The sequence below is a fragment of the Ornithodoros turicata genome, chromosome 5 (genome assembly GCF_037126465.1).
Source record: "Ornithodoros turicata isolate Travis chromosome 5, ASM3712646v1, whole genome shotgun sequence".
Taxonomy (NCBI): Eukaryota; Metazoa; Arthropoda; class Arachnida; order Ixodida; family Argasidae; genus Ornithodoros; species Ornithodoros turicata.
In genome coordinates, this window is record NC_088205.1 from 39,546,603 (window position 1) to 39,569,962 (window position 23,360).

General features: G+C 48.0%; 1 protein-coding gene across 1 annotated transcript in view; it reads left to right on the top strand.

Moving 5' to 3' along the window:
- Positions 1-23,360, top strand: part of LOC135395754 (transient-receptor-potential-like protein) — a 141,106-nt gene that overhangs the window by 13,141 nt on the left and 104,605 nt on the right. The window contains exon 5 of the mRNA XM_064626848.1: positions 23,101-23,307. Coding sequence (XP_064482918.1) covers positions 23,101-23,307 — 207 coding nt within the window. The remainder of the gene's footprint in view (positions 1-23,100; positions 23,308-23,360) is intronic.

Genomic DNA, 23,360 nt, shown 5'->3' on the forward strand with positions numbered 1-23,360 from the left:
TTAATAAACATATCCCCCCCCCCCAGGCTCGGCGCGCGATATCTTATGTTCCCTTTCTCGTCTGCCCACGCCTCTTTCCATCTTTCTTCTTCCTCACCTCATACTTTTCTTTCAAGTTGGCTTTCCTACATGTTCTTCTGCTATCAGGCAGAACCTGAAGTGTCCCTGAATTCTGGTCATGATTGGATCAGTAGCACCCCTCCATGAGAGGTCACCAGTGTCATCCGTCACAAAAACCAGTGTAGGCGGTGAATCTGTTGGAAGCGTGTCCGCCTACTAATCGCGAGGTTCGGTCCCAGCCGACAGTAAATTTTTGCCGCTTTCCTTACCCACGCCGTCTTCCGTAATAGACATCAAATACGATGTGCTCTGTGCCAACATTCGGGCACACGCTCGCACAGGTGGGATCCACAGACCGATCACTTTGGCGTCGCCCGTGACCGTATAGTTGTCTAGCGACATAATCCACGATTTACCATGTGTCAGTAAGAAGCCCGAATGTCATCTAAGATTCTCATATTGTAGTTCTCGATGACTGGCATTGATAAATGTGACATTTTAATAGTTATTAAAAGAAGAAATTGATGGTATGAGATTCCGATGGCTGGGACATCAGGGACGGTTCAGTTGAAGAGTTACGTAGATTCCCTCGATAAGATGACATGGCGTTGGCAATAATGGGAGTAGAATATGAAAAAGGCGACGTCACGAAAAAAAAAAACACGCATAAAAGATATCTGTTAGTGAGCAGTAAGCAGCGGAAGCTATATTAGGGAGTTTCAGCGAGTAGTTTCTGCCCGAACCAAACGACCCATCCTGACGATTCGAACAACTTGTCGGAAGCCAAGTAAAGTGGCTTTTAGCAAATCTGACTAATTGTTCCTCCCCAAATGTATTCCAGATGTATTTGAGCAGCACTACTGGATTGAGGTGGATAATCCACACTTGTTTTTCTTCGTGGTAAACATCGCGTATTACTGTGTCCTTGACGACTTTCTTTGCTGAGCGCAAAAGCTGAGACGTACTACGTCGGTCATGATGTCGTCCAACGTGCGGTCAGGTAGACGCCGACAGTTGGGAAACTCGATCTCACCTTGATGAATCAGGAGGCTGTAAGAGACAGTTTCGCATTGAAAATGATCAATCAGCAGTGTGCGAGGCTCTCTCCATCGTTAAACTTAGACTATGAGGACCAAACAGGGAACAACAGGGATGATAGACAGTTTGCATAGCTTTCATACGACTTGCGTATCCGAACAAATTTTCACCTGAGGCACATGCGTGAAACGCGTGAAATTCTCTCCTGAATACGTAGTTACATCCAACAACTTGTCACAGAGGATATACACCGTCTGCAACAGTACATATATGGGCAGTTCCACTGCGGAACCGCTAGTCCAAACAGCCGCCATTTTGCTTCGCGATGTCAATCGGTCGTGGACGCGGATAAAACGAAACGAATCAGAGCGAGTCGGACGAAACCGCGCTCCCCCCGACTCGCTCACCGATTCGTAGGCCCAACAGCGTACGCTCATTTCTCGACGGGAAACTGGCCAACACTCGGTCGCGAATCGGTCGTTTCGCTCGAGCGAAAACGATTTGCTAAAACTCCATATAAGCCATTTTAATCTGTAAGTTTGAATTTCAAACACGTCTAGCATCATTTACTTATTTTTTTAATGGCTTTCCCCCCTCTTTATAATTCACTGGCTTGCACTGTGGCATTGAGGGGTGCTCAGTCACCCTCCCAGGTGTATATCGCTCGCTGAGTGACCCCTGGTTTGCCAATCCCGGACGATGCGCAGCTACCCAGGGCCGACGAGACGCAAACACGGCGAAACACGTGTCCTGTGGTGCTGTCGCATCGTTCAATGAGTATCTGTTTCTCTACGTGCAGCCATAGAAGCCATTTTAATCTGTAAGTTTGAATTTCAAACACGTCTAGCATCATTTACTTATTTTTTTAATGGCTTTTCCCCCCTCTTTATAATTCACTGGCTTGCACTGTGGCATTGAGGAGTGCTCAGTCACCCTCCCAGGTGTATATCGCTCGCTGAGTGACCCCTGGTTTGCCAATCCCGAACGATGCGCAGCTACCCAGGGCCGACGAGCCGCAAACACGGCGAAACACGTGTCCTCTGGTGCTGTCCCATCGTTCAATGAGTATCTGTTTCTCTACGTGCAGCCATAGAAGCCATTTTAATCTGTAAGTTTGAATTTCAAACACGTCTAGCATCATTTACTTATTTTTTTAATGGCTTTTCCCCCCTCTTTATAATTCACTGGCTTGCACTGTGGCATTGAAGAGTGCTCAGTCACCCTCCCAGGTGTATATCGCTCGCTGAGTGACCCCTGGTTTGCCAATCCCGAACAATGCGCAGCTACCCAGGGCCGACGAGCCGCAAACACGGCGAAACACGTGTCCTCTGGTGCTGTCGCATCGTTCAATGAGTATCTGTTTCTCTACGTGCAGCCATAGAAGCCATTTTAATCTGTAAGTTTGAATTTCAAACACGTCTAGCATCATTTACTTATTTTTTTAATGGCTTTTCCCCCCTCTTTATAATTCACTGGCTTGCACTGTGGCATTGAGGAGTGCTCAGTCACCCTCCCAGGTGTATATCGCTCGCTGAGTGACCCCTGGTTTGCCAATCCCGAACGATGCGCAGCTACCCAGGGCCGACGAGCCGCAAACACGGCGAAACACGTGTCCTCTGGTGCTGTCGCATCGTTCAATGAGTATCTGTTGTATCAAATTGTAAACATATGCTCAACGTGCAGCTACAGAGCTTCGGCTATTTTTTTTTACTTTTTATATGTACTTGCTGGCTTGCACTGCGGCCTCCACAGGTGGCGTCGTCACCGTGGAACATTGACGTCTCGCCGAGACGCACTGTTGTGCCGACCCAAGATCGTGTCATTTCCCTACCCCAGGCTGACGAGCTCCAAGTAGAGCGAAACGGCTGTCCTTGGCTGGGAGTGCACGATCAAATTGTAAATATATGCTCAACGTGCAGCTACAGAGCTTCGGCTATTTTGTTACTTTTTATATGTATTTGCTGGCTTGCCTGCGGCCTCCACAGGTGGCGTCGTCACCGTGGAACATTGACGTCTCGCCGAGACGCACTGTTGTGCCGACCCAAGATCGTGTCACTTCCCTACGCCAGGCTGACGAGCTCCAAGTAGAGCGAAACAGCTGTCCTTGGCTGGGAGTGCACGATCAAATTGTAAACATATGCTCAACGTGCAGCTACAGAGCTTCGGCTATTTTTTTTACTTTTTATATGTACTTGCTGGCTTGCACTGCGGCCTCCACAGGTGGCGTCGTCACCGTGGAACATTGACGTCTCGCCGAGACGCACTGTTGTGCCGACCCAAGATCGTGTCACTTCCCTACGCCAGGCTGACGAGCTCCAAGTAGAGCGAAACAGCTGTCCTTGGCTGGGAGTGCACGATCAAATTGTAAACATATGCTCAACGTGCAGCTACAGAGCTTCGGCTTTTTTTTTACCTTTTATATGTACTTGCTGGCTTGCACTGCGGCCTCCACAGGTGGCGTCGTCACCGTGGAACATTGACGTCTCGCCGAGACGCACTGTTGTGCCGACCCAAGATCGTGTCACTTCCCTACGCCAGGCTGACGAGCTCCAAGTAGAGCGAAACAGCTGTCCTTGGCTGGGAGTGCACGATCAAATTGTAAACATATGCTCAACGTGCAGCTACAGAGCTTCGGCTTTTTTTTTACCTTTTATATGTACTTGCTGGCTTGCACTGCGGCCTCCACAGGTGGCGTCGTCACCGTGGAACATTGACGTCTCGCCGAGACGCACTGTTGTGCCGACCCAAGATCGTGTCACTTCCCTACGCCAGGCTGACGAGCTCCAAGTAGAGCGAAACAGCTGTCCTTGGCTGGGAGTGCACGATCAAATTGTAAACATATGCTCAACGTGCAGCTACAGAGCTTCGGCTATTTTTTTTACTTTTTATATGTACTTGCTGGCTTGCACTGCGGCCTCCACAGGTGGCGTCGTCACCGTGGAACATTGACGTCTCGCCGAGACGTACTGTTGTGCCGACCCAAGATTGTGTCACTTCCCTACGCCAGGCTGACGAGCTCCAAGTAGAGCGAAACGGCTGTCCTTTGCTGGGAGTGCACGATCAAATTGTAAACATATGCTCAACGTGCAGCTACAGAGCTTCGGCTATTTTTTTACTTTTTATATGTACTTGCTGGCTTGCACTGCGGCCTCCACAGGTGGCGTCGTCACCGTGGAACATTGACGTCTCGCCGAGACGCACTGTTGTGCCGACCCAAGATCGTGCCACTTCCCTACGCCAGGCTGACGAGCTCCAAGTAGAGCGAAACGGCTGTCATTGGCTGGGAGTGCACGATCAAATTGTAAACATATGCTCAACGTGCAGCTACAGAGCTTCGGCTATTTTTTTACTTTTTATATGTACTTGCTGGCTTGCACTGCGGCCTCCACAGGTGGCGTCGTCACCGTGGAACATTGACGTCTCGCCGAGACGCACTGTTGTGCCGACCCAAGATCGTGTCACTTCCCTACGCCAGGCTGACGAGCTCCAAGTAGAGCGAAACGGCTGTCATTGGCTGGGAGTGCACGATCAAATTGTAAACATATGCTCAACGTGCAGCTACAGAGCTTCGGCTATTTTTTTACTTTTTATATGTACTTGCTGGCTTGCACTGCGGCCTCCACAGGTGGCGTCGTCACCGTGGAACATTGACGTCTCGCCGAGACGCACTGTTGTGCCGACCCAAGATCGTGTCACTTCCCTACCCCAGGCTGACGAGCTCCAAGTAGAGCGAAACGGCTGTCCTTGGCTGGGAGTGCACGATCAAATTGTAAACATATGCTCAACGTGCAGCTACAGAGCTTCGGCTATTTTTTTACTTTTTATATGTACTTGCTGGCTTGCACTGCGGCCTCCACAGGTGGCGTCGTCACCGTGGAGCATTGACGTGTCGCCGAGACGCACTGTTGTGCCGACCCAAGATCGTGTCACTTCCCTACGCCAGGCTGACGAGCTCCAAGTAGAGCGAAACGGCTGTCCTTGGCTGGGAGTGCACGATCAAATTGTAAACATATGCTCAACGTGCAGCTACAGAGCTTCGGCTATTTTTTTACTTTTTATATGTACTTGCTGGCTTGCACTGCGGCCTCCACAGGTGGCGTCGTCACCGTGGAACATTGACGTCTCGCCGAGACGCACTGTTGTGACGACCCAAGATCGTGTCACTTCCCTACGCCAGGCTGACGAGCTCCAAGTAGAGCGAAACGGCTGTCCTTGACTGGGAGTGCACGATGAAATTGTAAACATATGCTCAACGTTCAGCTACAGAGCTTCGGCTATTTTTTTACTTTTTATATGTACTTGCTGGCTTGCACTGCGGCCTCCACAGGTGGCGTCGTCACCGTGGAGCATTGACGTGTCGCCGAGACGCACTGTTGTGCCGACCCAAGATCGTGTCACTTCCCTACGCCAGGCTGACGAGCTCCAAGTAGAGCGAAACGGCTGTCCTTGGCTGGGAGTGCACGATCAAATTGTAAACATATGCTCAACGTGCAGCTACAGAGCTTCGGCTATTTTTTTACTTTTTATATGTACTTGCTGGCTTGCACTGCGGCCTCCACAGGTGGCGTCGTCACCGTGGAACATTGACGTCTCGCCGAGACGCACTGTTGTGCCGACCCAAGATCGTGTCACTTCCCTACGCCAGGCTGACGAGCTCCAAGTAGAGCGAAACAGCTGTCCTTGGCTGGGAGTGCACGATCAAATTGTAAACATATGCTCAACGTGCAGCTACAGAGCTTCGGCTATTTTTTTACTTTTTATATGTACTTGCTGGCTTGCACTGCGGCCTCCACAGGTGGCGTCGTCACCGTGGAGCATTGACGTGTCGCCGAGACGCACTGTTGTGCCGACCCAAGATCGTGTCACTTCCCTACGCCAGGCTGACGAGCTCCAAGTAGAGCGAAACGGCTGTCCTTGGCTGGGAGTGCACGATCAAATTGTAAACATATGCTCAACGTGCAGCTACAGAGCTTCGGCTATTTTTTTACTTTTTATATGTACTTGCTGGCTTGCACTGCGGCCTCCACAGGTGGCGTCGTCACCGTGGAACATTGACGTCTCGCCGAGACGCACTGTTGTGCCGACCCAAGATCGTGTCACTTCCCTACGCCAGGCTGACGAGCTCCAAGTAGAGCGAAACAGCTGTCCTTGGCTGGGAGTGCACGATCAAATTGTAAACATATGCTCAACGTGCAGCTACAGAGCTTCGGCTATTTTTTTACATTATATATATATATATATATATATATATATACTTGGTGAATGGGGTTCGGACGACCGCGAATATATGTAGCTGAAATGAAAATTGAAACACAGACTACGAAGGTACGGGAAGTAAGAAAAAAGGGGATAATTTATTTACATTTAAGATACTTGGAATGCTAAAAGGGTTGTCGACGTTTCAACAGTGGCACTGTCTTCGTCAGGACTAAAGATGCGTAGCTGATTACACATTTCTTAAATAGGTTTGCTACATGACGTCATAATCGGTACGGGCACGCCACAGGCGTTTGTCAGTGAGTCAGATTCGGGAATATTCCAGAAGGTCAAGTCCGGGTGGTGATGTCATTCGCCGTAGGTCACTGTCCGCTTTCGGGAAAATTCCGGGCAGGGTGAGTGCTGCTTCAAACTTTGCTGGCGGTCGTCAATGGGTCACGTTCGAGAATGTTGACTTGTGAGGTTCAAGTGTGATGTCATCGTCCTTGGGGGAGTGGCTTTGTCCAGGTTGGGCCACCCATCCAGCTGAAAAGGAATTGGAAAAAAGTGCCTTATCTACGAGGTTAGACTTCTAATTGTTGATAGCATGCCGGGGTCTTCGTTAATGGTCGATTGGAATTTGTAGATTAGGTAGGATTCGCGCTGCTCTCGGGAGCGGTCAGAGCTGAAGTTTGACTGGAGAATAAAGATTGATACATCGTTAATAGAATGTCCTGGCTGCTTGAAATGGCGGGAAACCGGAAGATTAGGTTTTTTGGTGACATCCGATCGGTGGTTGTTGAATCTGACTCTGAAAGAAGTTTTTGTCTGACCCACATATTGTGCTTGACATGCGTTACATTGGATTGCATAGATGACGTTCGAGGAATTGCAATCTAGGTCCGCAATGATCTTGGCGGTAAAATTAGAGTTTGTACTTTTGACTTCCTGCGTGGTCTGCATTAGTCTGCAAATCTGACAACGTCGGCCATTACATGGGTGACAACCAATCGAAGGGTTTATCGTACTGTTTACTTTAGAGCGGACCAAGTTATCCTGTAGATTACGTGTACGTCTGTAAGCGACACGTGGTGGTTCGGGAAAAATTTCCTTAGTGCGTTCGGACTGGAGGAGGATACTATGGTGGCGATTAAGTATGCTGTTAATGTTTGGGATATTTCCGGTGAATGTTACAGTTAAGTTTACCGAATTGGTTTTCGAGTTATTTTTCTTTTTTTCGAACAAGCTAATGCGATCTACTTTGCGAGCCCTGTTGAGAGCATCTTGCACCAGGTTCAGTGGAAACTTCCAGTGGAAAGGTTCCACTGACACCTTTGACACCTTTCAACCAGCATTCTTATCCCCTTGAAAAAATAGTCTGAAGCTTTGTCCATAAAATGCGGGAAAAATGCCTCTTGCACCTCACTATCGTTTTGAAATCTCCGTCCTCTGAGATCCCCCTTAAAGTTTGAGAACAGGAAGTAGTCACTCGGTGCCATGTCTGGACAGTAGGGTGGGTGGTGGATTTCTTCGAAGCCGCACTCCTTCAGTGCAGCCTTGGCAACAGAAGCCGTGTGGACAGGGGCATTGTCCTGGAGCAACCGGACACCTCGACTCAACCTGCCGCGCCTCTTTTCCTTGATGGCGTCTCACAGTCGGTGCAGGAGTGAAGCATAACAAGTCGCGTTCACTGTGGTGTTCCTCTCTTTGAAGTCGATGAGGAGGATCCCGTGACAATCCCAAAATATTGTTGCCATGATCTTTGTGGATTGTGTGACCTTGGCTTTTCTTGGGGGTGCTTCTCCTGGTGTGAGCCATTCCATCGACTCCTTTTTCGAAAGGGAATCATAGTAGAGCACCATAGTCTCATCTCCTGTGACAATTGACTTCAATATTTCTTCTTCGTTCTCTTGACAGACCTCCAAAAACTCTTTGGCACAGACGACGCGCTGTTGCTTTTGAACTGACCAGAGAAGTCGTGGCACCCATCTCGCACTGACCTTTTTCATGTGATGGCCTTCGCCGATGATGCGAGAAACGGTTGTTTTGGAAAGCCCCAGCCTTTCTGAGATTTCCTTCACCTTCAGTCGCCTGTCGCTCAGCACTTCCTCCTCGACAAGAGACAAATTTTCTTTTGTCACCACTTCCACTGGACGACCATCGCGTGGATCATCTTCAATGGACTCTCGCCCCAGTCGAAACGGCTTAGCCCAGTCTTTTACCGTTGTGTACGACGGAGAGGCTTCCCTGTACACGTCCAGTGGCGCTTTAATTTCCTTAGGCGAAAGTCCCTCTTTTGTCAAGAATTTTATCACAGCGCGGTACTCGATTTTTTCCCATTTTAACTGAAGAGTGCACCCTGGCTGTTTGAAATGGCCGCTGGTCTCTCTGGCCGCTCTCCAACCGACAAAAGCATGGAGAGGGTTGAGGGTGGTGCTCCGGCCCCCCACTGGATGGCGCCACGCGTCCTCAATCGCATTTCCCAATTCGCGCGCATTTTCTACCTCGCACCGGAAACTTATGGAACCACCCTAAAGGGCAAAAAATTCTAGCCACGGAAAGAAAGATGCCATAAAACTGTGTTTGGCTTCCCTCGTCGATGTCTCTTCGCGTGACATATCGGTAGAGGCGCACGGCAGATATAAATGTGCCGGCCACCTTCCAGAGGGTCATGCGCTGGCGCTGGCAGACCTAAAATAGCCGGCTTGCCAGTTGCCACAGTACTGCCACAGTAGAAAGAGATGTCATAGGCATGGCTCATGGCATCCGTATTCCGCTGGGATCATGCCTTCACTCTCCCAATTTCAAGGACTGTCACATTTTCTACTATCACTCTGTGGGCTGGGTTTGCAACCTCCTTTCGTCGGACTGACAACGATTGCGCTCAAAAAGTCGTCGAGCGGTATGCTCTGGGTGCTCCGAAAAGCGTGACGTTGCCGAAAAGAATGATGTTCGGCTTTTTTTTTTTCTTTTTCAGATGGCTCCTCAATATCCCTGTCAATTATCATGAACTTGAGTAAATCCGGTACGGTCTTCACATTGGTGGAGTAAAAAAGTGACCTTTACTTTGCAAATTTCCGAGTTCAGTTAGCAAAAATTTACACAATAAAACTTACGTTACATGACATTCACAGCAGGAGGTGGCAAAAACCTGGTCTGAACAAATGCCATTGACCGCATGATTCTAGTGGCGTAGTTTGTTACTTCCTCGCACATGGATACGAAAAGCATCAATATTTTTGTTACGCAGAGTTTGGTTAGCACGAATTTTTTGTTGGTTTTCATCATATAAATACGTCGTCGTGCGCCACCGGAAGTTCGTACGGTAAGCAGCGAAAGGGGTACGTTGGTAAATGTGGGGCTACATTTTTAATCTGGTAGATTTACGCGTAAGGTGAGTCCGCCCACACTTTTGTGGCTACATGCTCGCAGGTTAGGACTGCGGATAATTTCGGCCACCTGGGTTCTTTGACGCAGGTTTATCTGTGGTGTCTGATGTCTTTGATAATGATAATAAACTGTAATTTCTTGTTTACGCTTGATGTGTGAGGGTGTGTGCTATTAAGTTAAAGCATTTTTTAAACATACTTTTGGGGTCTCGGTGTAGCCGCGTCGCGTGACGTTGCTTAGAGGCTGATGCCCAGTTCCCACTGGGTGACGCGGCGCGAATGATGACGTCGGGAGAGAGCACGTTCTTCGTGTTCTGAGCTTGCTGCTATGTCTCGCGATCGACGAGTACTCGATTCGCTCTCCTTTTAGTGTATTCTGTGGTTCCTTCGTGTAGTGAGCGCGCATTTCAATGCTTCTGCAGCTCATTACGTTTAACTTTTAATTATCCTCAATTGCTCAAGCGTCAGGGAATCCAGGTAATGCGAAAAAACTGCCGCGACAACTGCGAAAACCAGCAGACGAAAAACGAGGAGGCGTCGTTTGGAACTGTCACCTCGTTGGAAAAGAGAACATCGGTCTAGCGAGCTCTCGCGAACGTCGTGGCGGAAGCACTATATAAGCTTCGCTTACAGTATCGAGACGCTTTCCCCCCATTCACCTCGCCGCCGACGGTAGTCATTGGCTTTGAGGAGTCACGTGGTGCGCGGCGTGCCTTGCGGAGAGCTGTCGGCGCCGTCATCTTGGGGCTTTCGTTGCGCGGGCGTGACTCTTCTCTTCCCGAGTTGTGTTTTGCGCACAGAAAGCCGTAAAAACTGCGATATGCCGTGCTGCGCGACGCTGTGTTATCAACTGCACCGCCAAGAGACATATGGTGTATATATTTCCTCTCAGAAAGAAGGATGAACATCGTCTCGTCGCGTTGTTCCACATCCTGAAGTCGCAAACCCTTTTGCTTTCTACGCATATCCTGCTGCGTGTTTGAAAACCCTGATGAAAGCTCCAAGACATATACGCTCACTGAAGCTTCAAAAACTATAAAGTGCAATATCGCAGTCACGCGTCGTTCTTCAGTTGGCATTGAAATCAATGAAAATCGCGCATGCGATGCATGAAGAAGAATGAAGTCACTGAAAAGGTTCGCCAGCTGTATAGGACTCGAACACACATCTTCTGGATACAGAAGATGTGGGTTCGAGACCTCTTTAGACGTTTTGTAATGGCCCTCGGCGTTGCAAGCGTGTGACGTACCTGTACTTGTGTGTATTTGTTAATAAAAGGTGAAAAAAAAAAGTGTTAGCTTAGCTCAATTGGTAGACCCCTGGACTGGTAATCCAGAAGATGTGGGTTCGAATCCTACATCTGGCTAACCTTTTCAGTGACTTCCTTCCTTCTTCATTCATTGTTCTTAGGCACTTGAGGCTCTGTGTGTTTGTCTTCCTTCTGTGTTCCGGCCTCAGAACATCAATTTCCATCGTGTTCAACAGGTGCCGCTTGCGTCGACCCCATCGTTTGAATGTGTGTGTGAGTGAGAAAACACGTGAAAGTGGAATGAGTGAGTGAGTGGATGTGATTTGTCCCTTCACATGACGCAACCTTGGAAGTCACTTCGGAGGCGTGTTAGCTTAGCTCAATTGGTAGAGCCCTGGACCGGTAATCCAGAAGATGTGGGTTCGAATCCTACAGCTGCGTAACCTTTTCAGTGACTTCCTTCCTTCTTCATTCATTGTTCTTAGGCACTTGAGCCTTTGTGTATTTGTCTTTCTTCTGTGTTCCGGCCTCAGAACATCAATTTCCATCGTATAAGATGCCATCCCCTGGGCGGGGATCAAAGTCAAATGGTACAGTGCACATACTTTTTGCAGGGTCGGCGGCTTTTCAACGTATGTTTGGTTCACCGGCCGTTCAAAAGAAAGCACCGTGTGGAATTCGGTAACATGGAGTGTGACGTACAGAAATAACAGCGTAACGTATGCGCGGAACGGTGATAGCTGCAATATGCTTCGACAAATTTCAATGTCGTGGCGATTTCTTACGACGGTTGAGCACGTATAAGGACCGTGCGACACCTACAGGGGGCGCGCTGCTCCGTCGCGACAGCGCCGCCAGTGGCGGTCTTGGACGTATCCGACGTGATACCACGCCGCCCGTTCTATGCATTCTCAAGTGGAACCGTAGCTTGCGTGGCGACCTCCGTAATTAAAAGGGCTAATTTTCGAAGTGCAAATAATGTGGAACCTTTCTGGGGCGCGAACGAAGAGAATGGAGACAAACTGCACAGAAGCAACCACCGTATTTATAATGCATCTAACAGTACGGAAGGAGAACAGCCACTCGCGTCTGCCCGGTCAAAACACCTGTAAGTGATACGTCGAGAGGATGGTTATTTGACTCCTCACAAAATGGCTTGCATGGAGATCACATGTCCGCCGCTGCCGAAACTTTCCGTGAGAAAGTTCTGGAGGAATTTGTGGAACTGATCGCCGCATATTAGCAACGGGTTACAGTATACCTTGCATAATTACATTCAGGTATCTAAATTTCAAGGTTAAAATCGAGCGGTGCCCCTAAGCCAGACACGGACCATATTTTCTTCAATTATGTGTGGCGAGAACCTGGTTGAAGAAAGAGTATCATAGCTGTAATGTAGGTTTCGCTTCAACACAGGTTGTTCACGTTTCAGTGTGACATGATCAATGAAAAACAGTTCGGCCTCTTAGGAATGATAAGAACTCAGTGTCGGTTTCTAGCGAGTGTTATGATTTGATATGAAGACTATGGTAGCTTCAAGGAACGATTGTGATATATGCAATGCTGTGTGTGCCTGAACTCAGGTATAATAGTCTGCTCTCTATGAGTATGTTCCTCTGCGTTATAAATCCTCTTGTTTCCAAATGATGTGAACATAGTGTAGCATGCGTGGTGAGTGTTATTATTAGATATGAAGACTATTGTGTGGTTTAATTAAAAAATGATTATGATATACTTTGATACCTACGGCGTTGGTTGTGCCTTAGCTCAAGTTTTGACGCATTTAGCTCAAGTTTTAGCCAAGCTTTGACGCATGTTCGCATGCGTCCTCCGTGTCGAGTGAAGAATGTGGGCACGCGGCATGAAAAATTCTGGGTCAGTTTCTCTGTCTCGTCGGGAGACTGATGAAATGAGATGCCAGTTCCTCTACCGTTGCTGTTACGATGTCCCTCGCCGCACCACTTGAGATGTCGGTGGTCTCTTGGTGGTGGAAGGAGTATAGGCTGTGACAATCAAAGTAATAGCGAAAGACAGCAAGTTCTAGGGAGGCTGAACAGGACAGTACCTTGCATTATAATGCGAGAGACATGACTAGTTGTTGAATATAAAACAACGGTAATAGCGCTAAAACGTCAAGATATAGCGTGACTGACAAGGATAGGCGCTTGCATGAATGTGAGGAACTGGCCTTGTTGGTGGATACCAAACGACTCAGTAATAGCGCTAAAACCAGCGGCATGGCCGAGTGGGCTAAGGCGTCCGCTCGTTGGTTGTAGCAAAGGTCGTGCTGAAGACTGGGAGGTGGTGGGTTCGAATTCTACCGCCCTCTGTGCTATCTGAGGTATTCCCTGGGTTTTTCGAAGACTTTCCAGACGAATGTCGGCACAGTTCCTGCCAGGCACGGTGACTGGTACAGCTTGGGACAAAAGTTTACGGGACACCAGGGTATCACATTTCTCCATAGGAGCGACACCCTAGCAGCAAACAGAAGCAGAGACACACACTGAGAAATTGATAGAATAGACGGTCACCCATTCCTTATTCGACCTCTTCCTGATGTACATCTAGCAGGGGGCCGCTCCGATGAAGAAATATGACAGTGTCGTGTCCCGTAAACTTTTGTCCCAAGTTGGTTAAGCGGGCGGTTATCTCGACAAGGACGCCATTCTCACTTGGACACCATTCTTGGGCAAGGCTGAGGACCAGTGGTTAGAAAATGGTCTTGCTTCGCCGATGGCGAGCATATGCTCCAAATCTGCTCGTTTGAGTTTCTCAGGACTCCGACGGCAGGCGCGAGCAAAAACAGGAGGTCGCTTGGTACTACATTGCCAGCCACTGGACGCGTCCAGTTCGGCTGGTAGGGGACTCCCGAGGGAGCGGCATATGGTGAGAGCATCGCGGAAAGCATTATGACGTCGGCGGCGATCTGGGAGTTGGTAGTGAGAACCTGGGGCAGGTTCCCTGCCATTTCATAACTTTGCAAGTTCAGTTTTGCCCGCCTTCGCCTGCACAGAGTGGGAGGCCGTTAAATGGTCAGGGGCGTATTCACAACCACGTCACAGAACCGCAAATTTGCGTTGACTTCCCTCATTATCATAGCAGCAGTCGGGCCACGTAGTACGCTTTGCGCTTTGAGCGCTAAAGAGTCGTTCCCTGCTACCCCCTCCGCCTATGATCGTCGCCGTTGTGAGAGGAGACTGAACGGCGAAAATGAGTTTGACGTTCGTGTTGGAAATACATTTTGATGTCCTCTGAAATAAGAAAGGCATCGCAAGATGATGACGACCCACTGCGCAAACACCGCATATATGGGATTCATCGCTGCCAGATGGGGGAAAATGAATAAAAAGAGCACGGGGACGAAAATATTGTGAATTAATATTATTTGTTATTATTGCTTTTCTAAACTAAACTAAACAATGCAAGTTATATCATTCCATATCCTACCAAATGCCTCGATTTGAACATCAGTCTGAAGCTGTATTAGATATTCCATGCAATATTTTTATGAAACTTTAGAGATTTCGAATAAGAGACAAGTAAGCAATGGAGGGTAATGTAGAACAGAATGGCTCATTCTTCACGCGCTCTGTGTAGTCCAACGATTGGTGCCGGGGTCGAGTGAGCCACTACAAAGCAACGATCTTTTCTTTGTTTTTACTTGCACCATGGTCATCGACGATCGCTGACGAGGGCGGAGCAAACGCGAGTGTGCACAGCTAAGTAGTAGCGAGGAACTCGCCCCTGGACGGACTGTAGAGACTGGCATCTCACGGTCAAGGAGGAGGAAACTACGACAGTCTGCACATTTCACTTTAAGACTCACTTGCAATGCACTTGCGTTACGTTGTATGTATGACCAAATATAAATCGCAGGTTGGAATGCGTCATTTCACACCAAAAGACTCATCTCAACACAAGCAACTTGTAACACGGAATATCGGTAGAATCAACATTAACACATGGTGCGTTACCTTCTGGTTTGGAGTTGGTTCCAAGCCTTGACGGGTATCGTCCTCATTCACTTGTCTATTTCCGGGTCTTTCGGGAACGAGTAGACCGTAACTTTGGGATCCTTTGCACAGTTCCCGTTACATGCGGTGACGCAGCATTTGTTAGTCATTTCGAAGCAGTCATACCACCCTTCCCAAAGCCAACATTGGTCTACCTGAGAATAATTCTTGATACAGTTGAGCAGCCCGTCAAGAAAAGCAGTCGGGACGCACGAACTACACCTGTACAAACCAAAACACGGACAAAAATGTGTGCATATACACTGCTTACCTAGCGAGAAAGGTTCCCGAAAGTACATTCGATGATTCCCTGCTTCGTCACAAACCTCTAACACAGCGCACCGAGCAAACTACGGCGTCACATGTAGCAACACCAGCAGCACAAGACGCCGGCCGCCATGCTTCCTTCCTGACGCAGGCCGGCGGGCGATGACGTCAGTCACGTGATTATGACGCGGGCGCACTGTTTAGGTGGTGTTGTGGCCAGATACGCGGGCAAGTCTGAGCGTGCGGGTGGGTGGATCGAAGTTTGAAATATATAGTGGAGTGCGAACGAAGTACGAGTGCCGGGTCAAGTAGGCGACAAAAGAAAACAGAATGCGATCGGCGGCGACGGACTGCCGAGACTGAAGAGCAACGTAAGCAAAAGCAGGAACCAAACAAAAAGCAAAAGAGAAAAGAGGAAGCAAAAGAAGTCACCAAAGAAAAGGAGCAGAAGAGAATGGAGGAAACAAAAGAAGGAATCAAAGAAAAGAAGCAAAAGAGAGAGGAGGAAGCAAAAGAAGGAACCAAAGAAAAGAAGCAAAAGAGAAAAGAGGCACCAAAAGTAGGAACCAAAGAAAAGAAGCAAAGGAAGGAATCAAATAAAAGAAGCAAAGGAAGGAATCAAAGAAATGGAGCAGAAGAGAAAGGAGGAAACGAAAGAAGAAACAAAAGAAAAGAAGCAAAAGAGAAAGGAGGAAGCAAAACAAGTAATCAAAGAAAAGAAGGAAAATAGTACAGAGGAAGCTAAAGAAGGAATCAAAGAAAAGAAGCAAAAGAGAAAAGAGGAAGCTAAAGAAGGAATCAAAGAAAATAAGTAAAAGAGAAAGGAGGAAGCAAAAGAAGGAACCAAAGGCTTATGCTAGCGCATTTCCAAAGGATTCACCAATCGATCTTCCTGATTTTTTTTATTTTCTTTGTTAGTGCCACGAAGCAACTGTGGGTATGAGCGGCATACAGACGTAGACAGATGGAAAGAGGACAGCAGGAATGAGTGGGGAACAGGGGGTGGTGTGCGTCCTGGGCCGACTTCAGGGGGACTGCCGACGTTTGTCAGGAAAGTCTGCCGCAAAACCCAGGAAAACCTTAGACCGGTGGTAGGAGTCGAACCCACCACTTCCTAATCTTCCACCGACCTTGGCTACTACCAATGAGCGGACGCTTTTACCCACTCGGCCATATCACTCGTCTCTGAGTGTCTGCACAGCGCTTCTCACGTGATGTCGTCCACGTCGTCTGGCAACACGAACTGTGCTGTGTTGTGGAGCATTCGCACAAGTATAGAGTTAGCAGATGTGCCGCCATTGCTGCGGGAGATGCAGGCGCGCTGACCGAAAATGAGGAACGAAAGCAGCGGGCGACAAAGCGTGTCGCCATTACACTCGGCCAGATGTTCAGACATGCGCACCCCCGGCGTCGGGAACTTGGCGCCCCCATCGCCCGGCAGCAGCCGCAGTAGCCCCCTCCTGCACTCACGGTTGGGTCGCCGCAGGAGGGAGACCCCCACGTATAGCTGTGCGTGGCTTTCCCGTGTCTGGGGAAAGGGGGATCCTCGTGGTTGAGCGGACCCGGAGGTTGGTTAGGACCCTTCGGGGCCCCTCCGGGAAAGCAACACACCGCTTTGGCCCCTGCTTCCCATAGTCGGGTGGTCCTGGAAGACCCGGCCAGGATTATTCAGCTAGTCGTCATCTCCCTTTTCATTACTTTCTCTTCCTTGGTCTCCTTCTTTCTCTCCTTTTCCCCTTTCACCTTCTTTGGCGGCAAGGGTCAACCTTGGGCAGTACTTCTTCCTTTAGAAAACTGCACTCGGGTATAGTGCAGAGGCAGTGTTAACGTGTGGGACACGTTCCCTCGTTGGGCTCCATGGTGGGTGACACACTTCTGCACCGAATAACTTCCCTCCTTTATGGATAACTCAAACCCTAAAAAACATGATCGGCGCCACAAAAGGCACCGCACCGATGTGCAAACATTGCAGTTTTTTAATTCCTCTCCAGAACCGTATTTCCCGAAGATACTGATCATGCTGAAGATGAGACAAAACCACTAGCTACTATCTCTCCCTTTCTCGTCGCTAAAACTCTAGAACAAGTAGTTGGTAAAGTGTACAGTGCAAAGAAATTGAGAACTGGTGACATCCACATTGAGGTCCAGAGCAGGCAGCAGAGCTCAGCACTATTGTCAGTAAAACAGATTGGTAGTATTCCAGTTTCAGTAACTGCACACCGCACCCTCAACACAGTCAGAGGTGTTATCTCTAGCGAGGAGTTACTGCAGTGCTCCGAAACAGAGATCGAGGACGGCTTAAAAGACCAAGGGGTGATCAGTGCCAAACGGATATCTATCCGCAGGGACAACAAAGAAATACCAACCAGGCACATCATCTTATCCTTTCAGTTGCACACGCTTCCTACAGAAATAAAGGCTGGGTATGTAAACTGCCATGTCCGACCCTATATACCTAACCCGCGTCGATGTTTCAAATGCCAGAGATTTGGCCACCATTCCCAAGTATGCCGTGGGCACCTGATCTGCCCCAAGTGCGCGGGGGATGGCAATGACCATACTCCAGAGTCGTGTAAAAACACTTTACGTTGTGTCAACTGTGAAGGCAATCATCCATCCTATTCAAGAAGTTGCCCACGCTTTAGCGACGAGAAAGAAATCTTGAGAATTAAAACTGTACAGAAGCTGACATACAAAGCAGCGAAGACACAAATGGAGTTTCAGAAAAGAGGATCTTTCTCTGAAGCGGTGCGCCGGGGAGTGGCATCGCTCAGAGTATCCGTGGGGACCCAAACCTGTGGGCCTCCACTCCACACTCCCCAAACACAAGAAAAGTCTGCGGAGAGTTCGCCTCCGCAGGTTCCCTCCACAATCTCCACGGAGGTTGATGGCGGGCTTTCAGTTTGGGATGGGCTCACTGGGAGCTCATCGCGGACTGCCACACACTCAATGGAACTTGACGATGATGACTGCATGTCGCAGAAATCATCGTCAAGTCTTCCATGTACACTGGACCAGAGAGCTCCTTCGCAAGGGAAGGAGCAAAGAGAAAAACGTGGAGGTCGAGGTAGAGGCAAGTCAAGGGAGAAACAGAGGCTTCCCCCGCCAAGGGTCACACCCCCTTAACGCCCAATGTGCAGACTCCCTTTGCTCTTCCTTATTTCCATTCTAATTATGGGACAGGTATTCCTTCAGTGGAATTGTCGAGGCCTCTACAGTAACATTGATGATGTACACGATCTGTTTGAAAAGTACCGAGCTGTCTGCTTCTGCCTGCAAGAAACATACCTACACAAAGAAAACTTAAACCCTTTCCGTCGCCATAATGTTTTCAGGAAGGACCGCACAGACAGCGCACGTGCATCTGGTGGTGTGGCTGTAGTCCTTCCGCAGTGCATACCCGTAAAACACTTTCCACTCGTTACAAACTTGGAGGCAGTAGCAGTCGAAGTGTGCCTCGACAGAACCTTGACAGTATGTTCACTCTACCTGCCCCCATCAGTGGTAATAGAGCAAAGAGATTTCGAAAATCTATGCAATCAACTCCCCCAGCCGTTTGTGATTTTAGGCGACCTGAATGCCCACAATCCTTTGTGGGGAAGTGCAAAACTAGATGCACGGGGGAAAATGTTGGAGAGGGTCCTCCTTTCGGGGGCACTCTGTCTTCTGAATACTGGGCTACCTACCTATGTGAATTCTTCGACACAAAATTTTTCTTGCATAGACATCTCACTATGCAGCCCATCCATTTTTCAGCTTCTTGACTGGACAGTCGAACAGAATCCCCGAGGTAGCGACCATTTTCCGCTCATTATTAAATTTCACGGTCACACTAACAACATAAGAACACGTCCACCACGGTGGAAATTACAAGAGGCAAATTGTGACATATTTGAAAGACAAGCCAATTTCCCATCTTCTGCTTTTGAGGGTTTGAATGTTGAGGAGGCAAATAAGTTGATCACTCATACCATTATAAATGCCGCTCAACAGTCCATTCCGCAAACATCCGGCCGACTCCCCAAGCGCTCCAAGCCTTGGTGGACGAGCAATTGTGAAAGCACACGCAAAGAACAAAACCGAGCGTGGGGTGTCTTTCGAAGACACCCCACTATAACAAACCTAATTGCTTTCAGGAGAGCTAGAGCGAAAGCACGTTGGACGCGAAAGCAAGCAAAGAAAGAATCTTGGAGAAATTTCGTATCATCTTTAAATGCTACAACTCCATCAAAAATAATATGGGACAGACTAAAGAAAATAAAGGGCGACTATACAAGTTTCTGTGTACCACTGTTACAAATAAATGGTACCGTGTGTCAAAGTATGGAGGAGCAGGCCAATGCCCTCGGGGAACATTTCCAACGAGTGTCAAGTTCATCCCATTACAGCAGAGATTTCTTAAAGATTAAATCATCTGCTGAAAGGCAAACACTTGATAGTGGGTTAGATGAGAGGTGTGGTTACAACTCACCTTTTTCAATGGCGGAGCTACAAAGGGCTCTGTCATCCCCTAAAAACTCAGCACCTGGGCCTGATCGCATAGTGTACTCCATGCTTAAACATCTGTCGTTAACTTCATTAAATTCTCTCCTGGATTTCTTTAATTTTGTCTGGCTAGAAGGTGTTCTCCCTTCTGGCTGGAAGGAGGCAATCATAGTTCCACTGCTGAAGCCAGGAAAAGATCCCTCGCATCCGTGCAGTTACCGACCCATAGCGCTGACAAGTTGTCTGGGGAAGACCTTTGAGCGCATGGTCAACAACCGTCTTATGTATTTTCTGGAAGAAAATAATTGTTTAGATCAATATCAGTGTGGCTTTAGAGCAGCGTGCTCAACAGTCGACCAACTTTTGCGTTTGGAGACTACCATTAGAGAAGCCTTCGTCAGGAAACAGCACTGTATGTCTGTTTTCTTCGATCTAGAGAAGGCATACGATACAGCATGGCGATATGGTATCCTTCGAGACTTGCATGCACTTGGTATACGTGGCAGAATGTTCCAATGTATTACCAATTTCCTACAGGGGAGATCTTTCAGGGTACAAGTTGGGACAACACTATCTCGTCCATTCATCCAGGAAAATGGTGTCCCGCAGGGGTCCGTACTTAGCGTGACCCTTTTCATCGTAAAAATGAACTCTATAGCAAGTGTTATCTCTACATCAATCAAGTATTCATTGTACGTCGACGATATTCAGATTTCTTATTGCTCCTCTAACTTATCGGTGTGCGAACGTCAGCTACAGCTAACAATAAATAAGCTGGTTAGATGGTCTCAGGAAAATGGCTTCAAATTCTCTCCCGACAAGACAGTTTGTGTTCGTTTCTCGAAGGTTCGGGGAATGTTCCCAGAGCCTACCCTTTCTATGTGCAACCAAAGTATAAGCGTGAAACCTGAACACAAATTCCTCGGTCTCATTTTCGACGAAAAACTGTCTTTCTCAGCCCACCTGAAAACTCTCAAGAAAAAATGCATTAAGTCTTTGAACATTTTAAAGGTACTCTCACACCGATCATGGGGCGCAGATCGCGATACATTACACCGGATCTATGTCTCCACTGTCCTTTCAAAACTTGATTACGGTTGTGTGGTGTATGGGTCAGCACGACCTTCTACTCTGAAAATGTTGGACCCTGTACATCACCTGGGACTGCGCCTGGTCCTTGGGGCGTTCCGGACCTCGCCAGTCGAGAGCCTTTATGTAGAAGCCAATGAGTGGTCTCTCGAAAGACGGCGGTTCTACCTGAGTACGTCGTATGCATTAAGGATTAGAGGCTACCCACAAAACCCGGCGATCCCTGCTATAAAAGACACACAATATAAACAGCTCTTTTTGAACAGACCTTCAGCGGTATTGCCATTTAGTATGCGCATGTCGCAGGAAATTGAGCACTATGGCTTTTCAGAATATAACTCAATGATCCTTGAGTGCAGCAAAAAAATCTCACCATGGCAACCTTATCCAAAATGTGATAAATCACTGACCAGATTCGACAAACGTGATACGCCAAGCATTGTATTGAAACAGGAATTTGAGCACCTAAAGGAAACCTTTGGCAGCCATATTGAATTCTACACTGATGGATCAAAAACAAATACCAGGGTTTCATGTGCTATGGTTACTGGAATAGTTACACGTTCACACCGTCTAAAGAGCACCATGTCTATTTTTACTGCTGAAGTGTATGGAATAATTTTAGCCCTCAACTACATCCTACAAAATCACATAAGATCATCAGTAATATACACAGATTCTCTCAGTTCTCTGCAGGCTATTTGTAACATACACCCCACTAAAAACCTGGTAGTTGCTCGTGCAAGGAGCCTGGCAAGCACTATAGCTAATAGGGCCTATCAGCTACTCTTCTGCTGGGTACCCAGTCATGTTGGGATACCTGGCAATAAGCGAGCTGATCATGCTGCTACGGCTGCGCTAACAAGTGACATAACCCCTTTCGAAATTCCATATCAATACCTCAAACTATGTCTAAAAAGATGCATCAATAACGACTGGCAGACATCTTGGGACCGGCAAACCAATAATAAATTACACAGTATCAAGCCCTATGTAGGCTCTAGTTCACCTGGTATGTCCAGTCGACTATATGAAGTGCTATCCTCTCGCCTTCGTTTGGGACACACATACTTGACGCATGGGTATCTTCTACGAGGAGAAGACCCACCGGAATGCAACCACTGTGGGGAACAGCTTTCGATCATTCACATCCTGATCACGTGTCCAGCGTACCAACATCTTCGTCAACATCATTTTGCTCCCTTTTATAGAACCTTCTTGCCCCTCCACCCAATGCTTCTGCTGGGTGATGACAGCTTTGTTCCTTTTGAGAACGTGTATAGGTTTTTTAAAGATACTGGGTTTTTAACGCATCTGTGATTTTAAATACTAATGCACAGTTACTCATTTTAGTCCTACACATGTACCTTTTAACTAACTAGTCTTCAGTGGTATTTGGCGCATTATGGCCTTTGTAGCTGATGCGCCAATAAAACCCGAATCAAATCAAAAAGACATGCGCACCAAACAGTACGGTGACTTTAACAAGAAGTAGCAGGCGAAACTCGTGTTTCGGAACAAGGACAAGGACCGCCCTTCGTCTGCTGCAATTCTATAGCACTTAGTACGCGTTTGGCAGTGGGCCAAAAAGTACATGAATTTTTCATTTGTTTGCTCTAACGATTTGTCTCCGGCTAACGTGAACTGCAGTATTAGCTATCCTTATTTACCTCAGTATTTCCTCTTCGTACTTCGCTAATCTGAAAGGGGTTGAGACAGATCATCCCACGTTATCCCAGATAAACGTAAAAGCCGTTTTTTTTTTTTTTTTTTTGCACCAATGTGAACCAAGATTGAAAGTTTCACAGCGGAAAGAGTAATAGAAGGGGAGAAAAGGGGCACCGCGAATACCGAAACTCATGCGGCTCTGACATCACAGCACACGTCGCTGCCAGTGAAGCAGCGCACGAGAAGTGACGTGCTTACGGCTGCTAATAGGAATGGACGCAATTCTGAGCTCTCTGACGTCGGCAATTAGCTCGGGGGGGTGTTCGAGGGCTTGTATCTCGAAGACACGTAGAAGTCTTTTTCGTTCGGTATTCTGGCGTGCAGTACAACGCGTCCGTGATGTAATGAACCACATCTATGAAAGTGTCGCAACCCCTTTAACGAGCAAGGACCGTCCCTAGTAAGGTCCAGCCTAGCAGTTCCTCTACATCGCGGAACGCCGCCCTCTCACCCGCACCAAGTAGAGCTCGGCTCTAGGGCCACATGGTCGAGAGCCAAGTGTGGTCTGTTCATAGAGGATGGCTATGATATTTGCGACGGAATGCATCCTATCATGGTACGTGTTATACCTGAATTGTTGTTACAGGACCACAAAGACCGTGAGTGGAAGTTCGCTCGTTCTAAGCTATGGATGGGTTACTTCGACGAAGGCTCTACGCTACCTCCTCCTTTCAACCTCATCATCAGCCCCAAGTCCATCTGGTATTTTGCGCGATGTTGGTTTCGTTTGGGAAAGTGCATCTTCAAGTGGTCCTCCAACGGGAAACCGCGCTTCGACCACTCCGCTGTTAGGGTAAGCTTTTACCACCTATTTCCTCGCATCTGCATTTGCAGTGATTGCATTTG